General features: G+C 41.6%; 1 protein-coding gene across 5 annotated transcripts in view; it reads left to right on the forward strand.

Moving 5' to 3' along the window:
• Positions 1-19,359, forward strand: part of USP13 (ubiquitin specific peptidase 13) — a 135,893-nt gene that overhangs the window by 57,003 nt on the left and 59,531 nt on the right. For all 5 annotated transcript variants that reach the window (XM_033211775.1, XM_033211779.1, XM_033211774.1 and 2 more), the window contains 3 exons: positions 79-263; positions 11,203-11,297; positions 12,704-12,891. In XM_033211775.1, the coding sequence (XP_033067666.1) occupies positions 79-263; positions 11,203-11,297; positions 12,704-12,891 (468 nt within the window). The remainder of the gene's footprint in view (positions 1-78; positions 264-11,202; positions 11,298-12,703; positions 12,892-19,359) is intronic.

The following is a 19,359-nucleotide window of genomic DNA, read 5'->3' on the forward strand; positions in this document are numbered from 1 at the left end:
GAAACCATCTGTTTTCTTAGATGTTAATTTTTAAAATTATGCTCTGGCTGTTCTGACTACTCTCCAATGGCTTTCTAGTGGTTGGAAGTGTGCCAGATGCGACCTGCGAGAAAACCTCTGGTTGAATCTGACTGACGGCTCTGTCCTATGTGGAAAGTGGTTCTTTGACAGCTCTGGGGGCAATGGGCATGCGCTGGAGCATTACAGAGACATGGGCTACCCACTAGCCGTGAAACTGGGAACCATCACTCCTGACGGGGCAGGTGAGTGCGCCTTTACAGACTTTGGGAACATGTAGTGGCTTCCTCTTAGATTTCACCAATCCCTGAATCCAGGTGGTTGGAAGGTATAGGCTCTGGATGCAGACAGCCCAGGTTTGAATCCTAATTCTGCCTCTTATTAGTTTTGAAGTCTTGGGCAAGTTTTCTAATCCCCCTAAGCTTTAGAGTGCTTATCTTGAGGATAACAATAATGGTACCTCTTTCCTGTGTTTCTTAGTGTGTGTAAAGCATTTAGCTCAGTGCACGCCTTAAGGTCCTAATACAAATTGCTGCTGTTGTTGTTTTCCTTCTGTGTATCTCTTGGCTAAGAGGACAGAGCAGGAAACAGGATTTGTGAAGTGAGTGTGAATAATCAAGTCTACTGTTAGAACAGCAGGAGGAAGCCCTGGAATCCATTACAGGGATTAAGTATCATTTTAGAAACAAATGGATTAATTATGGAGAATATGAGTTTTAAAGGATACTGTGTGTGAAAAGAGTCCCTGAAATCACCTGGCAGTGATGGTGTTCACGTTCTCCAGGGGATTAGAATTGTTTCCTTCTTGCACTGTCAACTTCAGAGTTGGTTGTGTTTCTTTTTGTCCTCACATGGTGTGCTTTGAAACATTAGCTTTTGGCCATGTTTGTACAGTTAATACCTTCTACCATTTTGCGAGGAAAAAAGACAATAATATCAGGATCAGTAATGAGAAACTTAAATATTGAGCAGTGGCTATAAAAACCCATCATCTAATCATCATTGGAAACATTTATTAAGCACACATCTGAACTGATACCCAGCTGGTCTTCTCCATTTTCCCAGGCTTTATTTAGTCTCTGTTTCTTCTTTGCTGTAAGGTAAGATGTTTTTAGGAGAACTATAAAAACGCATCTTCTCTCTTTTCTCTTTTTTCTGTTATTTTTCAATGATGGAATTAGCCCGCCTCAGAGTTAATTGCCCAAGATCTTTTCATTAAATAAGGGGACACTTTTCAGCAATCATTGTTTTTTCATTGAACCGGTGTAGTTTTTCATTTGATATATAATTGGGGACTGGCAGTTAGGTCGTGTCAGGATTCTTTGGTTTCACATTTTAGAGAATTTTCCTGCTTTCAAGTTTTGTGGAATTATTTTAACTCATTAGAGACAAGTAGCTGAAAAACCCTAGATACTGGTACCAAAGATTTCCCCCAAAGTGAATAAAGATACATACAACCCAGGTCTTATCCTAAATCTTCGGGATTGAAAGAGGAGATTCAGGACCTGCGTTTGGATTGAGGGTTACAGCGTGGTGTTTACAGGTGATTGTTATTAAATGAGTGGGTGTTGAATGACTTTTCTCTGTGCCCTTCTCCTTGTCCTTTTAGGGGATTGTAGAAAGAAAGATTTGCAATGTAGGAATTCTGTCGGATAAAGTTGCAAGGGGAGAATAATTCAGATTTTCCGACTTTCTATGCTGTCTTGTGTAGTTCCTTTATAGGACCAGTTATTAGAAATTCAGTTCTCAGAAGAGCCTGTTCAACACTATAACTGTTCGTGTATGCAGCTTAGTTCTTCTAACTTCGCAGTTTGAAAGCAAGTCTATGTCTTACTCATCTTTGGGTGCTATACAAAATCTTACACATCTTATGCACAAATACTTTTGTTAAATGAACCAACTGGTATATAAGCATTTGAATACAGTCATGTGTCACTTAAGGATGGTGATATGTTCTGAGAATGCATCATTAGGTGATTTCCTTGTTGTGTGAACATCACAGAGTATACTTGGACAAACTTAGATGGCATAGCCTCCTTCACAACCAAGCTATATGATGTGACCTGTTGCTCCTCAGCTACAAACCTATACAGCATGGTACTGTACTGACTGCTGTGGTAACACAATGGTAAGTATTTGTGTAGCTGGACATATCTAAACATAGAGAAGATGCAGCAATAATATGGTATAAGAGATAGAAAATGGTCACCTGTATAGGGCACTTACCATGAATGGAACATGCAGGGCTGGGGGTTGCTCTGGGTGAGTCAGTGAGTGATTGGAGAGTGAGTGTGAAGGCCTCGGACTTTAGTGTTCACTACTGCAGACTATAAACACCATACACTTGGCTACACTAAATTTATGAAAACGTCGTCCTTTTCAATAATAACCTCTTACTGTAATGTTTTTACTTTATGAACTTAATTTTTTTAACTTTTGGACATTTTTGTAGTAACACTTAGCTTAAAACATAAATACATTATACAGCTGTACACATTTTTTGTTTTGATTTGTTTTCTGAGGCAGAGTCTCACTCTGTCACCCAGGCTGAAGTGCAGTGGCGTGATCTCAGCTCACTGCAACCTCCACCTCCTAGATTCAAGTGATTCTTCTGCCTCAGCCTCCTGAGTAGCTGAGATTACAGGCGCCCCCACCACGCCCAGCTAATTTTTGTATTTTTAGTAGAGACGGGGTTTCACCATGTTGGTCAGGCTGGTCTTGAACTTCTGACCTCAGGTGATCCACCCACCTTGGCTTTTCAAAGTGCTGGGATTGCAGGTATGAGCCACCATGCCCAGCCATTTTTTTTTTTTAAATATCTTTATTCTATAAACTTTTTTCTATTTTTAACGTTTGCTTTTTAAACGTTTTTATTAAAAATTAAGACACAAACACACACATTAGCCTAGGCCTACACAGGGTCAGTATCATCGGTATCACTGTCTCCCACCTCCACAGCTTGTCCCACTGGAAAGCCTTCTGGGGCAATAACATGCATGGTATGATAACAATGCCTTCTTCTGGAATGCCTTCTGAAGGACCTGCCCAAGGCTGTTGTACAGTTAACTTTTTTTCATATAGAAGCAGAAGGAATACTGTAAAATAACAATGAAAAGTATAGTATAGTAAACACATAATATGGTAACATAGTCGTTTATTATTATTATCAAGTATTGTGTACTGTACATAAAACCATATGTGCTATACTTCTATGTGACTGGCAGTGCAGTAGGTTTGTTTACACCAGCATCACCACAAGCGTGGGAGTGATGTGTGTAAACGCTGTAATGCTACAACATGATGGGTTATGACATCACTAGGTGACAGGAATTTTTCATCTCCATTAGAACCTTATGGGACCACTGCCATGTATGCAGTCCACTGTGTGACCAAAATGTTGTTATTCAGTGAGTGATTATAATTAGATTCTATTTAAATGTATGCTAATCATAAAGGCAAGAATTAATTCTATTCTTTGTGTATCTTTAGTTTGCCAGAAGCTTTCTTTTCTAATGGGAAACTTATTTTAAAACTGCTAAATAGAGTAAATCTAGTTTCTTTTCTTTCAGTTTTAAGAAAATTTTATATTTTCCTCTTGATTTTGAAACAAACAGATATTCAGTGTAACATATGTAGAAAAGAGATAAAAGTTGAGATAAATCAATACAAACTACTAGTAATACCACCCTCTAGTCTGCTCAGTTAATAATTTAGGTATTTCATTTCAGTCTTTTCTCTTTTTTTAAAGGGTTAATCAATTCATACACACACACACATACACACACGCACCCATCTCACATTTTTACAAAAATTAGATCATACTGTATAAAGTTTTATTCCTTGTTTTTCTCTATTTGGCATTATGTTTTTCTATATTATTAAATATTCTTCAGTATTTTATGATGGTTTCATAAATCGTTTCACTATTCTGTGAGTGGTTACAATTTTTTTTCTATTCTGATGAACATCCTTGTATATATGCAAATCTTTGGGTGTTTGTGTAGTTATTTCTTTAGAATAAATTTCTATGACAAAAAGAGTTAAATTTTTAAAATTTTCAGTTACCAAGATTCTCTTTTAAACAGTTGTAACAATTTACATTCCCATCAACAGTGTATGACAGTACTCATTTCAACAAATCCTTGACAACTTTTTTATTAAGACTTAAAAAATAACTTTGCTAATCTGGTGTCTTGTTTTAATTTGCATTTCTGATGAGGCTGAATATTTTCCTTAGTATTCTTGGCCATTTGTGGTTCTTTTTTGTGAATTTCTTAGGCCAATTTTCTCATAGGTTTAGGTTTTTAAAAATTGTTTTTTAAGAACTCTTTGATTATTAAGAATATTAACCCATTATCTTCCACAGTTGTTGGTTTTGTGAAGAAGAAATAACTTTTAAGGTTTTTCTTGTCATATAATTGATAGTATTTGAATACATACTTCTATTTCAATCATAGAAAGTATAAAACATTGGCAACAGCAATGCAGATTGTATACACTGTGATAAGGGTTGTGAATTCATTTAACTAAAATAATGTTAACTTTTTGAAAAAGATCAGGCTTTGATTCCTGCATATATTGTGCAGAGCTAGTTTTAATAAAAGTAATTATTTTCTGTCTAATTGTGATTTCATATTAGTTTATGGAATGCATATATTCTATTTTGGTTTCCTTTAAATCTGTTTAATAGATTGCTAGCTGTAATTTATTGTGTATTTAAAAGCTACTTAAATTTAAAAAAACATGCATAAAGTTTTCTTAAATGTCTAATGATGAGCCTTGTGGACATTGAGGTCTGGGGGTAGGGAGCCCCCTGTTCTGCGAGGCAGTCATCTCTCGGTGAAGTTTCCACTGCTGAGGGTCTGTTCTTCCACACTCACTGGGCTTACTCAGGCCAGTTCAACTCACAAGAGACGAAAGTCTCAAAGTCGGCATTTGTTTTTTAGTTCATAATGAGAGCCACAACTGCCAGTAAGTAGGACATAAACTGCCTGTTTATGTCCGCTTGACCAGTACATTCCTTCCCTGTGGGGAGATGAATTATATTTAGAAGATTGCTTAGTGAACGTGGAATCCAAGAAGGTTGTGGACTCAAATATTTAATGGTAGTGTGATCTGATCATCCTGATTTCCTTTCCCCCAATAAGGATATATTTGTCCAATGATACCTCATCCTTGAGGTCTCAACTTAGATTTAGTTTTTCAAAGAAGCTCTGGTCCCTCAGTCTAGGCCAGAGTGGTGGCATGCGTAGTAAGAACGGGCCCCATATGAAATTCTACTCTGGGTCCCCATGGGTACAGCAACAAACAAACCAAGAAGCAGATCACAAACAAACAAAACACTTTCCTCTGTGGGAGGACACATTGTTTCGGCGAGGCAGGGATGAGGTTCTTGGTAGAAAGGGAGTAGGGCAGGATGGAGGCAGGATAGGGTGTGTTTTTCTTCCATCATGGAAACTAGTTTACCTGAGAAGATGCTTTGGTGTCTTGGGTGATTGCAGGAGAGTCTTCCAGAGATGCCCAAGGCAGCTGTGAAATTACCTATTCTATTGACTGTACCAGCTTCATAGCATCTCAAGCTGGTCTTTCTTCTTTGGTCATCTTTACCCCCTACCTGGGCATAAGTTCCCTTGAGTTTCTCCCAGCCCTAGGATTTGGAATCAGGGCATGGACTACTTCATTTTAGTTTTGGCCTGACCTGGGCCCCTCCTGTGTGCCTCTGTGGTACTTCCTGCTGCTCTGTCATGGTACTTTTCATAAGACCCTGTTAACAGTTTATTTAATGGTGGTCCCCTAGGACAGCAGGGCCTAAGGCCACATTTCTTGGGCACTGTTATATCTCTAGCATCTAATAGTGTCCCTCACACATATTAGGTGCTCAGCAAATATTATGGAACAAACAAATGGAGGAAGACACACCAACAAAGTCTGCTTCTATTTGGGAGGCTGTGTTTTGAGGATTGTTTGGGCCCAGGAGTTTGAGACCAGCCAGGGCAGCATAGTGAGCCCCTGTCTCAAAAATTTAAAAAAAGGCAGAGAATATTGGCTCCTCTGATTTACCTTTTTTCTATTTTATTAACATCTTTTTTACTCTTACCTGTTTTCCTTTCCTGACTATAGTCTAGGTTTTGTCTGTCCTGGTGGTTCTCTCTTTCTTTTTCTTTTCTTTTCTTTTTTTTTTTGAGGCAGGATCTCACTCTGTTGCCAAGGCTGGAGAGCAGTGGTGCCATCATGGCTCACTGCAGCCTCAACTTCCTGGGCTCAAGTGAGCCTCTCAGCTCAGCCTCCCACGTGCTGGGAGCACAGGTGCTTGCCACCACACTCCATACTCGGCTAATTTTTTTTTTCATATTTTTGTAGAAACGGAGTCTTACTATGTTGCCCAGGCTGGCCTTGAACTCCTGGGCTCAAGTGATCCTCCTGCCTTAGCCTCCCAAAGTGCTGGGATTATAGATGTGAGCCACTATGCCTAGCCCTGTTCTGTCTCTCTCTCTCTGTCTCTTTTTTTTTTTTTAAATTGAGACAGAATCTCACTATGTTGCCCAGGCTGGTCTCGAGCTCACAGGCTCAAGCTATCCTCCTGCCTCGGCCTCTAAAAGTCCTAGGATTATAAACTATTCTCTCTTTAAAGATATCCTACATGCTGGCCTAATTTGTTTTGTGTTTATTTTTCTTTCTTTCTTTTTTTTTCTTTGAGATGGAGTCTCGCTCTGTAGCCCAGGCTGGAGTGCAGTGGTGTGATCTCGGCTCACTGCAACCTCTGCCTCCTGGGTTCAAGCAATTCTCCTGCCTCAGCCTCCCTAGTAACTGGGATTACAGGTGTGCGCCACTATGCCTGGCTAATTTTTGTATTTTTAGTAGAGATGGGATTTCACTATGTTGGCCAGGCTGGTCTTGAACTCCAGACCTCGTGATCCTCCCGCCTCTGCCTCCCAAAGTGCTGGGATTACATGCGTGAGCCACTGCGCCCAGCCTTGTGTTTATTTTTCTAGTGTAGCTGCTGGAGTTGTCTTGTTTTTCTTCTTTTCCTGTCTGTTGCAGATGGCTTAGAGGCACACAAATGTGGACTCCTGGTAGAGAGATGCAGTTTGGGTGGACAGATCTGCGCTGACTGAGGAGAACCTCTCTTCATTTTCTTCTCTCTGATTTATTACTTGGTGTTTGACCAGGAGCTTTGCTTTTTCTCTCCACTTGTGAGAGAAGGGCACCAAAGCTGGCTTTCCTAGTTTTTGTTTTGTTTTGTTTTTGAGATGGAGTTTCGCTTTTGTTGCCCAGGCTGGAGTACAGCAGTGCAATCTTGGCTCACAACAACCTCCGCCTCCCGGGTTCAAGTGATTCTCCTGCCTCAGCCTCCTGAGTAGCTGGGATTACAGGCATGTGCCACCACGCCAGGCTAATTCTGTATTTTTAGTAGAGACAGGCGTTTTGCATGTGGGTGAGGCTGGTCTCGAACTCCCAACCTCAGGTGATCCACCTGCCTTGGTCTCCTAAAGTACCGGGATTACGAGCGTGAGCCACCACGCCCAGCCTTCCGTAGTTTTAACACAAGGACTTTTTGAGGTACGTCCTTACCTCTCTCTCCCTTCTACTTTCCTGTAGGGTAATCTGGAGGGAGAATTTGGACTTCTGCCATTTTCTGGGGCCTAGGATAAGGGTATAAAAGTCACATGACTAAACCATGAGACCCTTCACACCAAACCAGCATTTCTTCTAAGACTATTTGAAATGTTAAACTTTAAACTTATGAGGGCAGGGACTCTGCATGTCTTATTTAACATTATATCCTCAGGGTATATATGTATTTGGTATTTAGTTAATATTTGCTGAATACCATGAATGAGTGAGTTAATCCTGGTGGTTGAACAAGGATGACCCGCGCCAGGCATGCTAGTCCTAACAGCATAATCCTAATAGCATACCATCCAATAGCATCATTTTAATCTCTGGGAATTACTTAGAACATTTTGATCTGGTTTCTTACAGATTCTCAATCTTGCTTCTGGTTCATCTCTATCTCTGTCTGTGCTCTCTGAGCTTTTCCTTAATTAATCTTTGAGCTTATGGCACATACTGCTTTCTAGCATGCTTGTCACAAATGGGATATTCTTGTTCTAAAAATTTTTTTTAATATTTTTTCTTCTGCGGATTGCTGCCTCATGTTCTATGTGGTTTAGTTTGTCATTTAACTTGAAATGAAAGGATGACTGGTTTGCTTCTAAAATAAATGTAGTTACTCATGAAATGCTTCTTGGGCTATTCCTGGGAGGATCCCTCTGTGAACTCCCTAACCGTGATTCTTGGCTTCAAGTTTTAGGCCAAGCTGGGGAGCGTGATGGATGATGCTTGTCAGGAGTTACCTATTTACTACCGTAGTTTCTGTACTAAGACACGACTTTGCTAAGCTGAAGTTGGGAATAAAATGAGTTCCCCAGTGAAACACATACAAGACAGCATTTTCAGCCACTGAGGCCACTGAAAACTTTTTTTCTCTGACTACATATTTACAAATTCTTCATGATTGCCAAGTTTGAAGATCACAGTTCATTTTCAGGTTTCTTGTATGTTACTCACTAATCCGTTTTTGTCTTGGGGATGAGAAATAACTATAGCATTTGACCAAATCATGTCACATCTTTGGAGCAGTTAATGGCTGGAGGTATGAAATACGATTTTCTCAATGTGGCAAGAGCCTAATGGGTTATGAACTGTGGAGGGCTGTGTTGTTTTCACTTATTTCAAAATTCTAGGCCAATGCCAGTGGTTTAATTCTGGCAGTTTTATTATTTTCTAATACAGTCCTGATCATTAGAGGCTTAAAGTCTTAAGTCTTCAAACTATCTCCCTAATTAATAACAACTGAAGTGCCAAGGGAGTGTCATTTTTACCTTCCAGCTAGTATTTGAGTGGAATTTTTTGGTCCCTTGTCATAGATTAAAAATACTGTTGATGTATTTGTTTCAAGTTATTAGTTCAAAGGTTTTTGTTTATTTTATTAATATTTAAACTTTTAGAAATTTTTCTTCTTAATTGGGCTGAGATTTTGTCTTTTGTTTTGCTTTTGAGAACACTGAATTATGTTTAAAAAATATAAATGAGGGTTGCTACCCACAGTTATAATGGGCCTCTGGGGGAAGAGGAATAGAAAAGACAGCTATGCAATGTTTAACTTATTAATAATAGACTGAATTTCTTTCGGAAGCAGGGAGTCTCTATATATCTGAGTATGGGATAGAAGGTCACATCGCTTCTATGCATTACTTTTTTTTCCCCTGGTGATGTTCCAAGGAGTAAGGAACTCCTTGGACATTCTGACTTATACTGTCCCAAAGAGTGATATCTTCATATCCATTTTCCTTGTTATAGATTTTGTTTTTCAAATAGAGCAAAGAAATTGTGGGTTTTGAGTCTTCATTCCTTTTAAGGGCCTAGGTTGGTTCTTCACCAAGTCTATTGGTATCCTGTTCTGATATATATATATTTTTTCTTTTTTTAGAAACATTCTTTTTTTTTTTTTTCCTGTTTTTTAGAGACAGAGTCCTGCTCTGTCACCCAGGCTAGAGTACAGTGGCATTATCATAGCTTACTGTAGCCTCAAACTCCTGGCCTCAAGTGATCCTCCTACCTTGGTCTCCCAGAGTGCTGGGTTACAGATGTGAGCCACTGCACCTGGCTAGTGTCCTGATATACCTTCATAAATATTCTGTTGTAGAGGGAAGATTGGGCCAGGAGTTAGACTACCTGGGTTCTGGGCCACTTGTGGGATTTAAGGCAAAAATCGTTTAACCTTTATGAACTTCTTTTCCTTATCTGCAAGATGGGCTTGAAAATGTCTGTTCTGTCCTCCTCAGTGCACTGTGTGTGAGGATGGATAGGGCAGCAGATTGGATAGCTTTGGACAACCAAACAGTCCTCCAGCTTCACTGTGCACCTGAGGATCTTGTTAAAAATGCAGTTTCTCATTCAGTCGGCCTGAGGCGGAGCTCAAGATTCTGCGTTTCTTTTCTTTTCTTTTTTTTTTGAGATGGAGTCTCTCTCTGTCACCCAGGCTAGAGTACAGTGGCACGATCTCGGCTCACTGCAAGCTCCGCCTCCTGGGTTCATGCCATTCTCCTACCTCAGCCTCCTGAGTAGCTGGGACTACAGGCGCCCGCCACCACGCCTAGCTAATTTGTTGTATTTTTAGTAGAGACAGGGTTTCACTGTGTTAGGCAGGATCGCCTGGATCTCCTGATCTTGTGATCCGCCTGCCTCAGCTTCCAAAGAAGATTCAGCATTTCTAATGAGTTCCCAGGTGAAGCTGCTGCTTTGAGTCCATACACCCCACTTTGAGAAGCCAGGTTCAGTCAAAAGCCTCATGTTGTCAGGTGGGATATTATTGTCCTGAGGAAAGAGGCAGCCCACCTCAGCACGGAGCTTACCAACACTAGCGTCTCTCAAATGGCCGGGATGTGGATCCCAGAGGCCCTGGGGCAGTGAGGCAGGGCAGGGATGGCTGGAGTCTTGAGTATCCCTGGAATACCAAACATATGGTCATTTTCTATGTGTGCTATGAGGTGGACCCGTTAGGGAAGCGCCACACAGTCTTCACAGATCTCTCGCTGGTTCTGTGAGATGTGGACATGAAGATAGGAAAGAAGGGATGTCGGGGGCACGTGGGAGGTGGAGATGGTGAGGTGGTAGGTTTGAGAATATAGAGGGTTTCATGGGCAGAAATTCGTTGTCTCAGATGGAAGAAGCTGCCCTGAGGGCCTGTGTGTTCTCTCTGTTCCCCTGGAGATTCCCCCTGCCATGGCGGATGGCCATCACCCCCTCTTCCTGTGCCCATGCCTCTTCCTGAGCTCAGAGTTATGCCACTGTGGTTTTAGTTAGAAAAATCGAGTGTCAGGCATTTATATTTGTATGCTTATTAGATACTGTTCTCTTTTTCTTTTCTTGTTTTAGAAAACTGAAAACAAAACAAACAAAAAAAAACTTTCCAAAATGTCAAAAGAATGATATGTGTGTATATTTACAAAAAAATGCCTGTATTTATCATTTATCTTTGCCCTTGTTGAATGTTAGAAAGTTTTCGTCTTGTTCAGTGATAGCCCAAGCCTGGTGTACAGTAGGAGTTCAAAAAATATGTGTTGGATATTCAATGACTTGATTACTGATTGCAGTGCTTATTTTCTCTTCATCCGCTAGATGTTTATTCTTTTCAAGAAGAAGAACCTGTTTTGGATCCTCATTTGGCCAAGCATTTAGCGCATTTTGGAATTGATATGCTTCATATGCATGGGGTGAGGTCTCCTTTTGTTTCTGTTTCCACCTTACATGGGGTAGGGGTGGGGAGAGGGCGAGGGAACTGCTTATTTAATATATAATTCCTCTAATGTGGATCTTCATTTTATAGGTTTTAGCTTTTAATTGTTGCATTTATTTCTTGCACTTAATTAATAGATGTTTTCTTTTGATTGCCAGCTTAGATTTTTTTATGCTGTAATAAAAACAGCACCTCATCAAATACTCTTTTGGTTTAGTTGGAGTTTACTTGCAAAATTAGTCTCCTTTGATGGGCAGTTGTGTGAATCATTCTTTGTTCACGAAGCGCAGATGGTGTAGGGAGATGACCTTTAAAATTATCTGTGACCAACATCACTTTAATTAATTTCAGGAAGGGAGGCAAAGCTCCTAGGGGACAGAACGAATAAACCAACACGTTACCATTGATAGAGAAGCTCTGCTTCATTTAATATTGTGTTTTCAAGTTGATGTCATGACTATATAATATTTTTCCCTTTAAGGAACTATTTAAATGTGCATTTTGATTTAGCCCTTTCCTTCCAGGCCGCCTCCCTCTCTTCATGTTCCCATTCTGTCTCCTCTTTGTCACTCATTTCTACTTTTTTGTTTAGTTTTCTGTGCTCTTCTTTGCATCTCCGTCCTCTTTCACGGCACTCTCAAGTCTCATGGTTTTAGTCCATATCCTCTCCAGCTGCCTGGCCTTTTTGTTTGCTGTGTTGCATTGAATATTCTCTTGAATTTAGTCTACTTGCTTCTTTTTTGATTCCTGTTTGTTCTTCATCCTCCTCCTATCTCTTTTCCTTTCGGTCTTTCTCTCTTTAAAATCTTTTTTTTTTTTTTGAGATGGAGTTTCACTCTTGTTGCCCAGGCTGGAGTGCAGTGGTGTGATCTCAGCTCATTGAAACCTCTGCCGCCCAGGTTCAAGCAGTTCTTCTGCCTCAGCCTCCCGAGTAGCTGGGACTACAGGCATGCACCACCACGCCTGGCTAATTTTTGTATTTTTAGTAGAGACAGGGTTTCGCTATGTTAGTCAGGTGGGTCTCGAACTCCTGACTTCAGGTGATCCGCCCACCTTGGCCTCCCAAAGTGCTGGGATTACAGCTGTGAACCACTGCGCCTGGCCTCTCTTTAAAATCTTTTTCGTGTGTATTTTAAAAATTGTGGTAATATATATATAATATAAAAGCTACCATTTTAACTAGTTTTAAGCGTGCAGTTCTCTGGCATTATGTACATTCACATTGTTGTACCACCATCACCATCTCTCAGTCTTGTTTATTTCTCTGTGTAATTGGGGGAAAAATGGCAGAAACATCCTATGCTATTAGAAATAATTAATGGGACATGACCTTTGAATGGCAATCACATTTAAAGTTGTTTTTCTTCAATGACTTTGTCTCAGACAGAGAATGGGCTCCAGGACAATGACATCAAGCCGAGGGTCAGTGAGTGGGAAGTGATCCAGGAGTCAGGCACGAAGCTGAAGCCAATGTATGGTCCTGGCTACACGGGTCTGAAGAACTTGGGCAACAGCTGCTATCTCAGCTCTGTCATGCAGGCCATCTTCAGCATCCCAGAATTCCAGAGAGCGTAAGTGCCTTCCATGCAGACCAGGGCATGCAGCACCGCCCTGCCCCAGCTAGGTCCAGTCCACTCAGGGTGTGCTGCAAAGCCCATCTTTATTGCTTCAGGACATTTTGCCACCTTTTCTCTGGCCTGCCTTCTACAGAGACTAGGTGAGAACACTTGTCAAGTATTATGGGGATCAGGTGAGATAAGAAGAGCTTTGTGGCTGGGCGCAGTGGCTAACGCCTGTAATCCCAGCACTTTGGGAGACTGAGACGGGCAGATCATGAGTCCAGGAGTTCGAGACCAGCCTGACCAACATGGCAAAACCTGTCTCTACTAAAAATACAAAAATCAGCCGGGGGTGGTGGCATGAACCTGTAATTTCAGCTACTCAGGAGGCTGAGGCAAGATCACTTGAACCCAGGAGGCAGAGGTTGCAGTGAGCTGAGATCGTGCCACTGCACTCCAGCCTGGGTGACAGAGTGAGAAGACTCTGTCTCAAAAAAAAAAAAAAAAAAAAAAAAGAAGAGCTTCGTAAACTGAAAAGCACCATACAGGGGTTTGTTATTATTAATGGTTTCTGCTTTTTGACCATCACCCTATATACCAAGAATATATTAATCATTAACCTTCACAGCAGATCTGCCAGTTCCCTCCTACAGATGCACTAGGAGAGATCCAGTGATTGGTCTGGTTACTGTCTCTCTTGTGGTGGACTGGAATTTCCTCAAGGATTTAGGGCTTTCATTTTTTGCTATTCAAAGTGTGGTTCATAGGCTAGTGCTGCTCCTTGTACTGCTAGATGTGGGCCTGCAGTGAGATAAGTTTGGAAATCGGGAGTGAGTGCTGGGAAGTTTTTTTTTTTTTTTTTAAGAAGGAGTCTCGCTCTGTCGCCCAGGCTGGAGTGCAGTGGCCGGATCTCAGCTCACTGCAAGCTCCGCCTCCCGGGTTTACGCCATTCTCCTGCCTCAGCCTCCCGAGTAGCTGGGACCACAGGCACCCACCACCTTGCCCGGCTAGTTTTTTGTATTTTTTAGTAGAGACGGGGTTTCACCGTGTTCGTCAGGATGGTCTCGATCTCCTGACCTCGTGATCCGCCCGTCTCAGCCTCCCAAAGTGCTGGGATTACAGGCTTGAGCCACCGTGCCCGGCGGAAGTTTTAACAATTTGACATTGCTGTTGTGTCTTACAAGCGGCATTTCATTTTTCTAATAATTTCTGTATTTTTAAACATTTTTTATTTTTAATTATTATGGGTACATAACAGGTGTATATATTTATGGGGTATATGTGATATTCTGATACAGGCATGCAATGTGTAATAATGACATTGGGGTAATTGGGATATTCGTCACCTCAAGCATTTGTCATTTCTTTGTATTAGGAAAATTCCAATTTCATTATTTTAGTTATTTTAAAATATACGACAGATTATTGTTGACTATAGTTACCCTGCTGTGCTATCAAATACTAGATCTTGTTCATTCTAATTATACTTTTGTACTTGTTAACCATCCTACTTGTATTTTTAAAAGGTATCATCTTTCTGAGTTGAAATAAACAAAAAAACTGACGCTTTACCACAGATAATTTGAGAGGCACTTATTTAGGTACTCCCTGACTGTGCATGTACAAGACTGCCTTCCTCCTTCCACACTGAGGGACACAGCAGCTATGTCTGTGGCTGTTTTCTTCCTTGGGTGTACTAAGGACAGGCAGCTATAGAGCCCAGGAGCTGTGGCTGGTGCACTCTCGTGCAGCCACTGCCTAAGTGTAGCGAATCATCCTAGTGTGTTCCAGAGGTAGGTTTCCACCTTACTTTAAGTGTGGAAGAGGACATGTGTGTGCTGAGACAGGCAGACAACATATCAGGAATAGTCCAGGTCATGTTTTACCCACATGGAGTTGAAATCCTAATGGCTTTAATGGAGGTTTATCAAAAGTTTGTCACATACCCTTCTCTTTCCTCTCTTGGTGTTTGGAGACGTGCCTCTTCTTGCTGTTTTCTGGCTTTGAAAATTTATGGTCCATTTTCCATGTCTATTTTTCATTTTTTCATCCAGCTAATAGAGAGTGAGTTCTTTTCTGCTAAGCAGTGTGCTGAGTGTGTGGGGGTCAGTGGTGAACAGAAGGACATGGTCCTTACTCCCAGGCATGAAGTAAACAGGAGATACAGGCATTAAGAAAATAATCATAGGAATGACTGCATGCTTATAAATGTGGTACATTCTATGAAGGAGAAAGGAAGGAGGTGGTCAGAGAGGAGCCTGTGGAGAAGGGGCACACATCGTGGTGCACGTGTAGGAGGAGTGAAGACAGAGGCTATGTGTTTTTAAGAATTTAGTATTTGGATCTCTCCCTAGTCTTGTTTCAGTATTCTTAACATTTTGTGTTATCTAGTATTTTGCATTCTCATTTTATTTTTTAAACATTTCCTGGATATATTAGAACATGAGCAATAAACTATTCATATATGTCTTCAGTCTTTTCATCCTTTGACCAAATATCACTGGATTGAAATACTTGTTCTTCTCATTTCTTTTTCCTCAGCGGGTCTCACTCAGTGGAGTTAGATTCAGGAGCAGTGTCTTCCTTTTGAAAGGAGAAAAAGTGACTCAGGGCCTGGCACGGTGGCTCACACCTGTAAACCCAGTACTTTGGGAGGCTGAGGCAGGAGGATTACGTGAAGCCAGGAGTTTGAGACCAGCCTAAGCAGCAAAGTCAGATCCCATCTCTACAAAAATGAAAAAAAAAAAAAAAAAAATAGCCAGGCATGGTGGTGCATACCTATAGTCCCAGCTACTCAGGAGGCTGAGGTGGGAGGATTGCTTGAGCCCAGGAGTCTGAGGTTGCAGTGAGCTGTGATTGTGCCACTGTACTCCAGCCTGGGCAACAGAGTGAGATCCTGCCTTTAAAAAAATAACAAGGGCCGGGCGCAGTGGCTCACGCCTGTAATCCCAGCACTTTGGGAGGCCGAGGCGGGTGGATCATGAGGTCAGGAGATCGAGACCATCCTGGCGAACATGGTGAAACCCCGTCTATACTGAAAATACAAAAAAATTAGCCGGGCGTGGTGGTGGGCGCCTGTAGTCCCAGCTTCTAGGGAGGCTGAGGCAGGAGAATGGCGTTAACCCGGGAAGCGGCGGAGCTTGCAGTGAGCAGAGATCGCGCCACTGCACTCCAGCCTGGGCGACAGAGCGACTCCGTCTCAAAAAAAAAAAAAAAAAAAAAAACAACTTTGGGAGGCCAAGGTGGACAGATCACCTGAGGTCAGGAGTTTGAGACCAGCCTGGCCAACATGGTGAAACCCTGTCTCTACTAAAAATACAAAAATTAGCCGGGCATGGTGGTGCATGCCTATAATCCCAGCTACTCGAGAGGCTGAGGCAGGAGAATTGCTTGAGCCCAGGAGGCAGAGGTTGCAGTGAGCCGAGATTGCTCTACTGCACTCCAGCCTGGGCGACAGAGTAAGACTCTGTCTCAAGAAAAAAAAAAAAAAAGAAATAAACAATAAGAAGAAAATTAAAGAAAGGAAAAAGAAAAAGAAAAAGAAAAATGACTCAGAAAGATTAACTGGCTTATGAACAGCCATAGTGTAATTTGGGAACTTGGCCTGATTCCTTGGTACCCTGTGTGCCACTTGCACCTAGTTTACATTTCAAAATAATTTTTATTGAGAACTGAATCTAAATAAACTGGTATACAAATGGAATGACAACCAAGATAGATTGCTAGATAGCTAAACTACATCTTTTTAAGAATTGCTAGATTACAAACAGGAGGTATAACATCTATGAAAATTATCTAGCGTCACTTCTGCATTTTAATTTAATTTTGTTATAATGGAAGATTTCCTTCATCAGTTAGAAAAGGGATATACATTGATAGCAAAATGGACTTCTTTTTCTCCCTGACCTCAGGTGCCAGCAAAGTGAACTTTTCTGACATCAAAGATTTATTCTTGGCTGGGCACGGTGGCTCATGCCTGTAATCCCAGCACTTTGGGAGTCTGAGGTGGGCAGATCACTTGAGGTCAGGAGTTCGAGACCAGCCTGGCCAACATGGCAAAACCTCGCTCTACTAAAAAATTAGCCAGGCATGGTAGTGCACGCCTGTAATACCAGCTACTTGGGAGGTTGAGGCAGGAGAATTGCTTGAACCTGGGAGGCAGAGGTTGCAGTGAGCCCAGATTGTGCCACTGCACTCCAGCCTGGGCGAGGGAGTGAGACACTGTTTTGATTAAAAAAAAAAAAAATTATTCTCTTTACTCTTCTATTTTGCCTTCAAGCATAAGCCTATTCACTAGTGTTCATCATTCCAGTGAGTTTTTTTTGTCTTGTCAGGTTTTGAGATGTGATTAAAACTGGATCATAAGAGAGCTTCTGAGTTCATCATGTTATGTATTGTTAGAAATTCTTCAGTGTAGCCCCTGCATCTAAATAGTTTAGCTCTGAAGTTTGGTTTGTGTCTTGTTTGTCCTTTGAATGGGACTGGCCCAAAGAAGCACACTCTGTTAATTTTGATGTAGGTACAGAAGCTAAGCTACAACTTCTGAGTTTGTGGACAGCAGGTGCCTAGAAGTTTCTAGTAGTTAGGGAATCCAATTAGAGGTCATTGCCAACTAATAGTGTATCATGCTTCTCTGCTAGGGTTTCATTGCCATAATGCCTTTTCTGTTTGGTTATTGTACTCAGTTATGAAAGTTAATTGTGTGATTGTGTGACATAAATGTATTCTTATTTATTGAGTGTCTTTTACATGTCAAATGCTGTTCTTGTGCTGGAGATGCAGTGATTTAAATAAAGTTGCTACCTTAATGAGATGACATTCTAGTATATAATCTCTGGAAAGACAGATACTAAACAAGATATATTAGTCTGTTCTCATGCTGCTAATAAAGACATACTTAAGATTGGGTAATTTATAAAGGAAAGTGGTTTAATTGACCCACAGTTACACATGGCTGGGGAGGCCTCACAATCATGGCAGAGGGCAAATTAGGAGCAAAGCCACGTCTTGCCTGGAGGTAGGCAAGAGCTTGTGCACTTGTGCAGGGGAACTCCCATTTATAAAACCATCAGATCTCATGAGATTTATTCACTCTCACGAGAACAGCATGAAAAGACCTCCCCCATGATTCAATTACCTCCCACAGGGTCCCTCCCACCACACATGGGAATTATGGGAGCTGTAATTCAAGATGAGATTTGGGTGGGGACACAGCAAAACCATATCACAAGTAAATTGTAAAATTGCAAATAGTGATGCATGCTAAGAAGAAAGTCAGTCAAAAGCAGATGGTAGGGAGTGAGGAAGGGTGGGAGCGCCCCTCTTGTTTTATCTGAGGGTCTGGAAAGGTGACTTGTCAACAGGCTTGAGAAGGAGCTGCCAAGCAAGGATCTGTGAAACAGCATCCCAGGAAAAAGACAGCAGAAGGCATGACCTTGAGACATGAGCAAGTCTTTCATGCTCTCGGGCGGCAAGAGGGACAAGTGGTGGGGATGTTGTGGGCTGGGGGAACACAGTGGCAGATGAGGTCAGAGAAGTGGGCAGAGTGGGGCACATGATGGACTGGAGAAAGGGATCTGCTTTTGGATTCTTCTTCCTAGAGTTTTCAGGCTAGAGAGTTAAAGAAAATGGGGAAAGGACAACACAAAATAGAGGATGTGAAATAGGAAGTGAATTTCAGAAGTGAAAGGAGTGATTGTATATTATGATTGGAGATCAGTGTTAAAGTTGGCACCGTTCTGTCAGGATAAGCTTGCAGTCACTCCAGGGGCAGTGGATGGGCAGACACAGGCAGCAGAGTGGTTCTGAACTTGGCCTGGTGCCAGGCTGCTTGCGTCCATTGTGGGCCTCATTACTTCCTCCCTGGTAGATTTTTTTTTTGAGATAGGGTCTTGCTCTGTCACCCAGGCTGGAGTGCAGTGGTACAATCACAGCTCACTGCAGCATTGACCTCCTGGGCTCAGGTAATCCTCCCACCTCAGCCTCTCGAGTAGCTGCAATTATAGGTATGTACCACTGCACCCAGCTAATTAAAAAAAATTTTTTGTACAGTTGGGGTCTCATTATGTTGTCCAGGCTGGTCTCAACTGTTGGGTTCAAGCAGTCATCCCTCCTCGGCTTCCAAATGTACTGGGATTACAGGTGGCTTGGAGGCTTTGGAAGCTACCTAATGAATTTGCATCCCAATTTCTCACCTCTCAGATGGGGATAATGATAACAACAATCCCTTCCTCATACGGTTGCAATGAAGACTCAACAGGCTAATATAGGAAGCCCTCCAGAAAATGGTAGCTGTCACTGCTATTGCCATTATTATTCATTTTGAGATTATTGGAACAATTTTTAATGTTAAAGAAAAAAATTACCCAAACACTTGTTAAAGATGATAAGGCAGACTTTATTCAAGGGGGCCCATGGCCATAGGTGTAGGAGCACTGCAACAGGGCCTGGCAATGGGGGAGACATTGGACTCAACTCTGA

Source organism: Trachypithecus francoisi, unplaced genomic scaffold (assembly GCF_009764315.1).
Source record: "Trachypithecus francoisi isolate TF-2019V2 unplaced genomic scaffold, Tfra_2.0 Lachesis_group0, whole genome shotgun sequence".
NCBI classification, from domain to species: domain Eukaryota; kingdom Metazoa; phylum Chordata; class Mammalia; order Primates; family Cercopithecidae; genus Trachypithecus; species Trachypithecus francoisi.